Source organism: Grammomys surdaster, unplaced genomic scaffold, assembly GCF_004785775.1.
Source record: "Grammomys surdaster isolate TR1022 unplaced genomic scaffold, NIH_TR_1.0 136, whole genome shotgun sequence".
Lineage (NCBI taxonomy): Eukaryota > Metazoa > Chordata > Mammalia > Rodentia > Muridae > Grammomys > Grammomys surdaster.
This window is the reverse complement of record NW_021604594.1, coordinates 2,682,064-2,694,858: the sequence shown is the minus strand read 5'-3', so window position 1 is coordinate 2,694,858 and position 12,795 is coordinate 2,682,064. Positions and strand designations below refer to the sequence as shown.

The following is a 12,795-nucleotide window of genomic DNA, read 5'->3' as shown; positions in this document are numbered from 1 at the left end:
TGGGATCAATTACAATGATAAAATAAATGAAGTTTAAATTAACAATATATTTATGTGAATACATATGAAAAGAAAGAAAAATCTCATTTGCATAAACATTTGGCAGTGAATATCTCTTCTTATAGGTCACATTTCAGATGTTTACTAAAGAGCATTTTGTAGTTGCTAAGAATGAGAAATCTACAGCAGAACCAAACTGCTATTAAGAGCTGAATTTTAATGTTGGCAAAGATTGGATCTATGTTCAGTTAATGCCTCTTTCTATATGATTTACTTTCTTGCTCGTACTTCTGCTGATTTTTTAAAATTTATATTGGCTTCATCTGTGAATATTTTGAATTTTTAACACATTTTTTTCAATTTTGTTTGGTTGATTTTTTTTTTGTCTTTTGTCCTGTTTCTAGTTTTAATCGCTGTATTAAAGTTGACAGTTGTCAAGGCAAAGTTAACTCAAGGGAAAGCTAAGCTTATGTTTCCTTGAAATTTTATGTTTCAGGACTATGCCGAGAAGGAGAACACTATTGCCAAAGCCCTGGAGGATCTGAAGGCAAATTTCTACTGTGAACTCTGTGACAAGCAGTATTATAAGCATCAGGAATTTGACAATCACATTAACTCATATGACCATGCCCACAAGCAGGTAAGAAAAAAATCTAAAATAAACATTTGAAAGCAATTGTCACCGACTGAATTGTTAAGACCATATTAAAAGTTTTATTTTGTTTTGTCCAAGTTATAATTTTAAAGATGTAATTCTGTGATGGTGAATCAAATTTAAAAGACAAAATTCAATGTTGGAAAGAAATGTCTAATATTGAAAATCACAAATAAATGTCTTATATTTTCACATTTGTTTTAAAAGCAATAATCTGCATAAAATGGTCTGCTAAATGTCCTCAAATATATAACATTTTAAAAGATATTTGTTTTTACTATATTATATACAAAACTATAGACTTTTAGTATAAGTAAACTTTTACATATATGGTATTGCACTGCTTAACAATAAGTTACGTGCACTGGAAAATGAATCTTTAGTCATTTTTTAATTATGTAAATTTCTTTAGCATATACTTATACAAGCAAAGACAACTATGAGGTCAATAGGTGATATATTCTTAAATGACTGTCATTGTTGTATGTTCCTTGTACAACTAAGAATCATAATTGTGTTCTTCACAAAAGTGTGTTCTTCAGAAAACTGTCTTGAAATACCATGGGAAAAATGCCTTAGGGTTCTTGATTAGATATGTGCATGATGTGTATATGCCTTAATTTACTAGTGCTTTATACTAATATCAATTATAAAATCAATATTCATTGTTTGCTAAGATCTATAAAGACAAATTTAAATCAGTGACTAAGAAGTGAAGATAACATTGATTTTACTTTCTAATGTGCCTGGTATTTACCATGACATTATTTGTTGTTACTTTAATAATGGAATGTCAGGGTTAGCATCAGTTTATACATATTTTATTTACCAAACGTCACTCACAAAAATCATTCAAACTTAATTTTGATGAAGACAAAAGGAATATGTTTGAACAGATGAAATTCCACCAACTTTTCATTAATATTGGGTTAAAATAGGATGAATTATCCAACACAAAAGGAAAGACAAGGGGCAACTTGTCTCATTAAGTGATTATAAGACAATTATATGCATTGCATTTTACTATCAATGTTCCAGTCTTTTATACTGACTAAATTATGCTCAGAAAAGCTGCAGAAGGAAGAAAGTAACTCTCCAATTTCACACATGACGAATTAATGCATGTTTAGCTTAAGGATCTGTCCTTGGTTTATTTCTTCCCCCCTGTTGCATAAGAGATCTCTGATTCCATAAACAAAGGCAAGAGTTTTGATAGAACAGTCCTTCCTCTTACATCAGAATGAATCTTCTTACATATAAACTGCTGAATTTGAATATTATGACACACAAGCCAATAGTATGATTTCGTGTTCTATTTATTTTCTTAATTTGTCCAGTATTATTTACTTAGCTTTTTGATGTGACACTCAAACTTTCTAGTTCCAAAGTCTTTGTGAATTTAGCATACTAGTTACTCTTTTTAAAAAATTATAGACCTCAATTAAACAAGCAAACACACAAATAAACAAAACCAAAGGTGGGACACAGGATTCTCAGGTTATTTCAACTAAAGGATCCTTGTAACATTCATATGTATAGCTTATCCTAAAGCTTCTATCAATTTTCTTACAAAATGAAGCACACAATATCAATACAGAAATAATACAATATAAAATGCAAACATCAATTAATATATGTATACATATTTCCTCAGTGATTATGAAGAATGTCTTTTTTCCTTTTTTCTATTTTATTATTGAAAATAGTTTCTTTACACGCACACAAACATGCACACAAACACACACACACACACACACACACACACGTACACACACCATATTCTACCCATATAAGCAAAGAGAAATCAGAATGTATTTGGTTTGTCATTTAAAGACCCGTGGTTCCCACTTGACTATAATAAATATTACTAAGCTTTATACACAGGTGTATCATCAAATGCCAAAAATGATGTTAAACAGCATAGTAATAGTTTATTAATTCAGAATGAGTATTGATAGTTCTCTTGATGAGCAAACACTTAGAAAATGATGTAGTATCTGAAACATTTAAATCTATGTTATCTTTATATTACTTTGTTATTAGGCGATGGTACACCAATGACAGTGTCTTCATACAGAGTGATCCTCATCTCTCAACGAAGATATCAGGCCAACCGATGGTTTAAGTAGTATAAAAAAGGGCACAGATTGTCAGTGGAAATTTTTATAAATTTTGTTTTAGCTTCTAAGAACCTGAAGTTGAAATAATATAAACAAAACATAAGATGTCTACTATCTGAGAATATCTGAACCTACTATTGAAAATATAGATCTTAACCCCTGGATAAGTCTATTCAAGAACTAAGAAAGTTGACTTGTGAACTGGACAATTTAAATGTACTAGAGAAATCAATACAAGGGGCTATCAGACAGTTAAATTGTAGAGAACATGGAAAAAGCTATTTGAGGAGGTTCTACGATCTGAGGTTTCTGTTCCTTTGACATTCCTAGGTCATTCTTCAATTCATACAATACAGATAGTCTTAAAATCGTCCCAAAGCTCTCATAATCTTTATTCATTCCTTGTTATTTTTTCTCCTCATGTTCTTTCTAAAAGCTTGGTTATAAGCACATTCTGATCGATATAATATGCTATTATGACTTCAGTTATAGTTTATTATATTATTTATTACATTTTCAGTTCTAGATTTATTTATTTATTTATTTATTTATTTATTATTTTAAACTCCAGTATTTATCTCCCTCTTAGTCCACCCTCTGACTCTTCCATGTGCTATATCTCACCCTATTCTGTCGCCATGAGGATGTCATCCCACCCCCCATCCCACCAGACCTCCCCACTCCCTAGGACCTCCAATGTCTTGAGGATTAAGTGAGTATTCTCTGACTGAATCCAGACTCAGCAGTCCTCTGTTGTATATGTGTTGTGGGCCTCTTATCAGGTGGTGTATGCTGCCTTTTTGGTGGTCCAGTTTTTGAGAGATCTCTGGGGTCCAGGTTAATTGAGACTGCTGATCCTCCTACAGGGTCACCCTCATCCTCAGCTTCTTCCAGCCTTTCCCTAATTCAACCACAGGGGTCAGCAACTTCTGTCCATTGATTGGGTGCAAATATATGCATCTGAAAAATGATGCATCTGATCTCTTTCAGCTGCTTGTTGAGTCTTCTGGAGGACAGTCATGATAAGACTCTTTTTGTGAGTGTTCCATAGCCTAAGTAATAGTGTCAGTCTTTGGGGCCTCCCCTTGAGCTTGATCCCACTTTAGGCCTGTGGTGAACCTTCTTTTCTTCAGACTCCTCTCTGTTTCTATCCCTGCAGTTTTTTTCAGAAAGGAACAATTATGAGTCAGAATTTTCACTGTGGAATGGCAACCACATCCCTCACTTGATGCCCTGACTTTCTGCTGGAGGTGGGCTCTACAAGTTCCCTTTCCCCACTGTAGGGCATCTAATTTAAGGTCCCTCCTTTTGTGTCCTGTGAGTCTCTCACCTCCCAGGTCTCTGGTATATTCTGGAGGGTACCCACAACCTCCTACCTCTTGAGATTGCCTGTTTCCATTCTTTCTGCTGGATCTCAGGGATTGAGTCCTTTAAAAAATTATGTTTACCACTTGAAATTTCTCTGTTAAAATTCTGATTATTTCTATTTATTTTTCCATGTCATTTAACTTCTTTAAAACCATTATTTTAATTATATTTCAAAATTATTTCATACACCTTGTTGTCTCTTTGGCTGCTGCTATTGTGTCTTTCCTTCTTGATGTAGTCATTATTTCCTGAATGATCTTTCTTCTGTATAGTTTGTGAAATCATCTCAACATTGAACTATTTGGTATTTATTCCTTTCTCTACAATCTGATTTTCTTTGTGCCTGGCCTTCCAAAAATTCCAAGTACCCTGCTTATTTTCTTTTAGGCTGAATCATGTCTCTATTTTGGTACAGAATCGTTAAGTCCAAATTTTCCACAACTGTGCTATTGATCTGTTCATTCTGGAAGACAATAAAAGGTTAAATATGAATCCAATACACAATTGAATGTTATTCCCTATTAGACTGGAAGTACCTAGTAAGTGGATTCTATCCCCATAGCTTACTTCCTGTGGTATTGTTACATTGTGTTCTTTACTCATTTATTAGCCTATGGTCTGCAATACAGAATTTAATTCATGATAGCACTGGGAAGATAAACAATAGAAAGACCTTCCCCTGACTCTTATTTCATACCTGTAGTCACTTGGGCCGAAAGGGCTATCACTTCATGGGGCAAGAGTTTCTGGAGCCCATTGCAACACTGGATCAGACTATGTCCCAAATGTATTAGGAGGCATAATGATAGGAAGAGTTAAGTCACAATACCACTGCAAGAATGCAAATGGAATAGGGAGGTTTTTCCTACCTTTCCCCAAAAAATTGTACTGGAAGCTCCATCCTTAAGCTGTGGTCCTTAGGGAGATTGTACTCACTGAGATCTGGTAGTGTTATTTTTCACCAATGGCACTGAGTGCCAAGACACTGTCCTGTGCCTACCACCCTGTTTTCCTATAAAATCAATCTTGCTCCCCATTGCACTGTCTACATGTGAGATAGATTTCTTTGAGGAATTTTCTTTGATCTGAAAGACAGATAGATTATTCTGTCCTTGAGGCTCACAGACACAAGTATCCAAACAGTATCAGAGGTGCATGGTTATCATGAAGCTGGTAGAATACAGTCTATGTCCACTTCACAGTGTTATACCTTTGCCTCTTGGAAGAACTAGTCATTAAAATTCAATTGTAACCAATTGTCTGTGAGTTGTTGTGATACCTGAGACAATGGGACAGTAGGTATAGATAGTACATATACATACATCAGCAAGTCTGATGAGGGCCTAGTTCATAGATAGCTCATGAAGAAATCTACAACAAAGAGACCTGCACTACACTGTAGTGATTGGTATGCTATGCTCCAGATCTATGTAAAACTGGCAGTGATCTACCTTGCATCAGTTTATACCATACAGGTTTCTCTCTCTGATGCCTTAATGTCCCAAAGGACTAATGTCTGCATTCTGGTTTCCTGTCTGTTTCTTGTGGTCTTCTCACAGCTATCCCGTGCAGAGCACTGTGCTATTCCTGGAAACTATGAAACTATTTTCAGACCATGGAGATTAGCTTGATATAAGAAATCATAGAGTTCTTTTAAGGATTGGTAAATATTCTAATACCCTGTCACTCTCACTGTGTCCCCATAACCATGCTATGATGATTCTATGCCCTTACAACAAGTAATATGGTTATGTGTATTGATTAAAAATAAACAGTTTAAGATAGTGTTAAGCAAGATTAAAATCTAAAGGCAATATCTTCGTAAACTTTATGGGTTTTGCTAATTACATATTGACCCAAATATATATATAAGCACTTATTAAATTTTGAAAAATTCATATATTAGTATATCTATATGTGTTGATGAGGAAAATACATATGAATAATAACATATAAATATGTAACAGATACATAATGAGGAGCTTAGTTGTGTGTGTACCTCACACTGATTCTGTTACCAACTGCTGAGGTGTACCTGTCTTCTCATCTTAGTCCTCCTAGGGTTTTATTATTCCTTCTATATGCTATGGTCTAGAAGAGTGAATTTCATTGATTTGTCTAGAAATTAATTTCAGAAATTCAAGGTTATCAATCATAGTCAATAATCACTATGTACTGTACTTGATCATTTATTTTGTATTTTAAGCGATTCCTCTTTATAAAATGTGAATACAGTGGTTTTCAGTAGTATTATCCTTCTAAATTTTATTCTCTGAGATAAAAATAAAAGATCAAACACTCAGCATCAGGCTAAAAGAAAAGATTTTCCTCTAAGCAATTTGACCTATTCATCTGCTGTTCAAGTCAAGTCACAGTGAGTCTGCCCACTCCCCTGGCTGCCTATTGGCAATTCAGAGTTATTTTCACTGTAAGAAATTTGTCACATTGATGCAATGGAGAGATAGAACAGGGAATGATTGCTTTAGTACCAGAGCCCCTCAAACATCTTGATTTTTTGCTTTAGTGGCGGCTGAAATACCTCCCAAAAGGCAGTGAAGTGACCTTCACCTCAGCAAGTCAAGATTCAGAGTCTTGTAGCTTGCTGCTTTGTTCTTCCCAAGAGGAAGTCAAGGTCAGGCCAGGTTATTGAGATGTATTATTCCTGCAGAGAATTCTATGGGTATGAAAATGGAAGAGCTTTATTTACAAATTTTAGTATTTCTAAATGATTTAAACTGCTCTTAAGTGACACTTGAAAAAGAAATTATTTCTCCATATCTGTGTGCCAGCATATAAAATTAATGGTGAATTGGAAATGGCATGCGTATGTGGTAAAATTATTTCCAGTACTTTCCATGTGTGTGTATGATATAATTCAATGTAGCATTACTCTTTCATTTGTATACTCTATTACTATATCCATTTTATTTCACTTTTGATGTTATAATTAAATACATTTCTCTCTCTTCTTCTCTCCAAAGCTTTTTAAATATGTCTCCATCTGTATGCATATATATATTCCTAATAAAATCTATTCAATCCACATAATGCCACTTGTATGTATGTTTTCAGAAATAACTGTGGCACTGGACAACTAATTGATGTGCTCTTCCCTAGGGAAAACCTGCAGATTATCCTTCTCTCTGCCTCTTATAGCACTGGAATGCTGGGATTACACACATGTAGCACAGCATTTGGATTTTTCTTTAACTTACATCCCTCTCACTGCCCCCTCCAGGTCAGCCCCTCCCACAATACATCTCCATACCCATCACCTTCTCCTCTGTGCTTCAAGTCTCTGTACGGCTACGCTCTCCCACTGTATCCCACTGAAGCCAGCCCCAGCAGCCCAGGTAGAAAAATATATACAGGCAACAGGTTTTGGGATAGGCCCCTGATCCATTTGTTTGGGACTCAAATCAAATTCAGGTCATTAGGCTTATACTAAAAACAATTTTTACTCTCTTACCCAACTAAATGATGATTCTTCATAGTACTATACATCTTTTGTTGGTATTACGTTTGGAATTGCATGTTTTACTTTTATTATAGTTTGCTAATATTCATAAGTTAACAAATGTATTTATGATATCTACTTTCAAAAGTAATTTATGCACCTGTTTTTTTGCCTTTCCTATGTAAAGTTACTTATATTTTTGTTTTGAAGAAATTGAGAAACTTTCTGTGAACTATCATTAATAAAATCCAACTTATTCACAAGAAAATTGATTCTGAATAATATAAATGTGTAAGTCTAACATTCTCATTATATGTGTATTTGGTAACAGTAAATTCTTAGATATCAGAATTTTAGTAGTTAATTCCTTCCAAATGTGATTGTTCCATTATTTAAATAAGGATCAGCTCAGAATATATTATAATACTTCTGAAATTTATAGAAATGAATATATCTGTATTTATATTCTTTATAAGTGGTAAACATGATTTAGAACAAAGAAAATTGTTTAAGTTTAAGAACATCAGGGAAAGCTACTGGTCCTGCCATACACCTTTTATCCTAGTATACAAAGCAAATTTCAGCTCAGCAGTGGCTACCCAAAGAAACCCAGTCTTAAAAAGCCAAAGAAGAAACAAAAGAAAATAAAATCATATGAGAAATACACAGTCACACACACACACACACACACACACACTCACAAAACATATTTTTCCAGGTTTTCTGATTTGAAGCTTCCCAGATGATTGTAATGTGAGTCCAGGATTATAAAGAACGTGGAGGTTAGCAGAGAGGTTACTGCTTTAATTACTTCTAACGATACCTGTGTTCTTCTGTGATTAAGAAGATATAGGGAAACAAAAAAAAAAACCATTCTTATAGATCCAAAACAAGTTTTAAAAGCCATCCAAAGGGAATGAAAGCAAAACACTGAAAATGGACAGATTACTTTGTATGATATTTCTTCTCCAGGAAAAAAGCTAAGCAGAAGACAGATATTGGGAGACCATGAAGAAATTTGATATCCTGAAAAGGAATTCTCTGGGTCTACTTCACCCTCTGCTGTTTTGAAACTCACTCAAGGCCAAATTAGATTCCAAAAAGACTATATTGAAAAAATAAGATTTGGTAGTACATCAACTGACTTTAAATACTACATATTAATAATATTTAAATTTTCTATTTAAATATTCCATCCATTCAGTCTGAAACTTTCTCTTTACCCTTCAGTGTGATACTGCAGGAAGAAAATTTGAAAATTTGTAATCAACACAAGTTAAAAAGGGATGAAGATAGATTCCCAGGATCAATGATCATGGTGGAGGGCAAGAGAAGACTCAAGTATCAATTAGGCTGATGATAACTTATATTAGACAGGATTTGAGCCACCTGAAGTAGGTTACCGAGCCCTTACCAATGGAAAATGCGTCATCAGACATGTTAAGTTTAGGCTTCAAAACTCATTTATATCTGTTATTAGAAAACTTAGTATGTTCCAAGGATAGTAGGGGCTGGGGTTGATCTTAGCATGCAAAGAATTATGTGTCTTTACCAGCAGCAAAGAATGCTATAGACTGGAGTAATGGAAATGTGTAGGAAATTTTAAAACATTTAGCATTTATCCAAAATGTACTATCCACATATGAGTTTCAATACTATTTACCTTGACTACAGTTTATCTTATCCCTGGTGAGGCTAGTTCAAGTCAAGAAGGTGAGCAGTTACGTACGAAATAAGAAAATTGAATGTATTTTTATATCTACAATTTAACAAATTGTATTTTTTCCAAACTTTTCATGTTTTATCGATGAGTGTTTTGCTTTTAATTAAATCATTATTATTGCTTTTTTCGTTTATATTTCACATTATGACAGTGACTAGATCTTTAAAAGATTGTAAATTGCATCAACTTTTGACGAGTACACTAGGTCTATGTTATGCTTATTAAAACTTAGTAATATGTTATACTTACTTATTTTTAACTGTACATATGTATATCACCTAGATGAACAATGACACTTAGTAACACCAGACAATCACCTAAACATAGCTCAACTAATTATATATACTTACACATGGAAAACTAATAATGCCAAATGAAATACTAATGCCACAGACTAGAAGATGAATATATATATATATATATATATCATATGGATATATATGCATGTATGTAAAATTATTCTTTGTTCTAGGAATTCATTTATGCTGGAATACAAATGCTTATTGTTTTTATAATTTGGGCTTGGAGATGATTTTATTTGTAGATCTCTCCTGGGCTGGCAAGATCTCTCAGTAAGTAAAGGCATTCACCATTACTAAGTAGCTTCGAGACAAATTCTCTAAGTTTACATCAGTTTTGTTCCTCAAGAGAGGAAAAGCTATTAGTTGTCCTTAGTTTGCAAATCTTTTATCAGACTCAAAATTATAAATCAGTTTGATAGCCATTTGGTTTTAAGAAGAATGAAAAGAATAGAAGTATAAGTGTTTATAAAACTTAATATAGACTCTTAACAGAAATTTTGAGGAGCCCTAAGATGGGGCACTACATTATGTCAATGTCTCTGAGGTCATCTCTTAGGGAATTTATTTCTTTGTTTTGTTTTTTTTGTTTTTTGTTTATTTTGTTTGTTTGTTCATTTGTTTGTTTTTAACGAAGAAAATTTAAGAGTGGACTGAGAAGGAAGCATGATAACAATTACATAGAGGTTAACGTAACACTTCTGACCAGGCAAGTTATAAATCTTGGTAGCTTCCTGGAAGAGGGAGATAGAGAAGAGGAAGAAAGAAAAGACTGTGTTTTGTAAGTGGTCATATGGTAGAAAGAATGTGGATTAACTTCATAAATGAAGAATGTAATAGCCCAGAGTGTGCAAAAAAGCATGGCCAGGCTTTGGGCAGGTATCTGAAAAGAGGAAAAAGAAGAATTGCTCAAAATAAGACAAAATTATAAATTGTGCTTTTCTAAGTAACTCAGAAAAGCAGGTGAGTTTATCACAGCTGCATGGTTGCAGCTTCAGGAGTGACTACACAGAGAGCTGGGGTTCTGGGAGGAGAAACACTGTTTCAGTCAGAGGACGATTACTATTCCTCCCATCTTCTTGAATGGGCCTTCCTGAGTACAGTTTTCTTGCCCACGTGACTGCCCATCCAAATGGAATATTAGGTCTCAGAGGGAAAACCTGCTTGTCTGTTTAGTGTTGCTTGTATATAATTGAATTCAGAGCAGACCACCTGGTATTGTGTAACTAAATTTTGAAAATAATATCTATAGAATTTTCAAGTTGATTTCATCAATGTTATCTGATATATTGATTTCTGCTGAATGTTCACAGCTATTGTAAACATCTGAGATAATGTACTTACTATGATTATGTAGAATTAACATAAAATAGAGAATAACTTTTGTTCCTGTTGTAAAATACACCTCAATCTTTAAGCTTGATTTTCAAGTACTCTTTTAATGACTAAAAATGATAGTACATAAATAATTAAGTATTTTTAATTGATAATTAAAATGAAATATCATTTGACTTATAAAGATAAATGACATTGTCTATATTTTTATACACTTCAATATATATAGTGATGTTATTATCTTGTGCAATATTAATATGCTCTTTTATTTAAAATGACCCTACTATCTAAGAATATAAAATATTATTTTAATTTTTAACATTTTGGTAATAAATGCATAATATATATTTATAAAGTTGAGCCATAAATCAATCATCCTTCATTTTCTGCTCATTCAAGAGGCTCAGGTCTTTTGAAGATAATCATGTCCATGTCTCTTACAATCAAGTTTCTATTGCTCTCACTCTGCTACTAAAGATCTTATCCAGATTTTTGTTAGCAAATTTTCAAAGCCTCCTATTGTAAGAGGAAGTTAATCACAGCCATCCTGTGCCAATTCAATTTGATAAGCATTCATAAGCACTTACAATGCAGTAGACACTTCTGATCCAGCACTTAAGAAAATGAACTCAATAGTTGGAAAATCAGTTTTAGACAGAACACACACTGATTGCCAAGACTTTTATATTAGAATTAGAATGAGGTTTTTATCCACAAAGAGAACCTTGAGTTAATGGAATCTAAAGAATGAGAGGCCTTGGGGAAAGATATTGTTCAGATCTGATATGCCATTAAGAGATTAGATGCTTTTAAAGCTGCCAGGAGAAAAGTCCAAGTGATACACACTCATGAGAGTAATGGGAAGCAAAAATCTGAAAAATAAAAAAATAAAAAAGACTTCTGCAGCATCACTCAGCATAATGCCATTGATTAAATAATGACTAGAAGGAAATTACACCTTGAAGTCTGATAACATCCACTAGAATACCATCTCTGAAATAAAATGTATTTGCTAACATTCTAATAGATCACGCTGCACAGTGCATTTCAAGAATGCTAAATTGATTTTAAAAATGGAAATGCTGATTCTTTGAGGCTGTTACTTCTCTACAAGGTACAAAAGCATACTTAGATTTTAAAAAGCCACTGAAACAAGTCTTGATAAAAACAGCTCTCCTAAATTAAAATTGAGGTTCTAACATTTGGAAAGATTAACTGTGAATAGTACAATAATAGTAAAATATGAAGCTGTTACCAGATGCACTGCAGGAAACAATTAATGTTTTACTTATAAAAGTGAAAACACTTTAAGTTGTTTTCACTAATGCTCTAAATAATTTTTTTTATTTCATACTGACCAATTCTATTCTAAAATGCCATTAGAAGTATGTCATATAATGTAAATGCTAGAGAAAACTTTAAATATTATTCCAGAAGAAACAGCACTGAAAAGAACTGTAGAGGGATGCATCTAGAAAGTAGAAATATATTTTAATCAACTATAACTAAAATACCTCTCAATTTTGGCTCTTTATTTTCAAATTAAATAATTAGTTTAATTGTCTATTCTTAAATTATGACATGAGGGGCAGGAAATTTTTAGTATATGTTCTTATTTTAGCAGCTATGTCTTTGTTAAAAGGAAGGATAATCTGACAACTGAGAATGTGGGTAGCTCTCCTGTTAGAATCACAGTCAAACACTGTTAGGAGCAAAGCATCAAGGTTAAAGAACAGGGAATAAAAATTTCCTCTCTAAATGTTAAAAAAGAAGGAAGGAAGGTAAGAAAGAAAGGAAGGAAGGAAGGAAGGAAGGAAGGAAGGAAGGAAGGAAGGAAG

At 33.3% G+C, this 12,795-nt stretch overlaps 1 protein-coding gene across 1 annotated transcript in view; it reads left to right on the top strand.

The window, feature by feature from the left end:
- The window catches only part of Znf804a (zinc finger protein 804A), a 195,628-nt gene that overhangs the window by 171,589 nt on the left and 11,244 nt on the right, over positions 1-12,795 (top strand). The window contains exon 2 of the mRNA XM_028763015.1: positions 497-640. Within this exon, the coding sequence (XP_028618848.1) occupies positions 497-640 (144 nt within the window). The remainder of the gene's footprint in view (positions 1-496; positions 641-12,795) is intronic.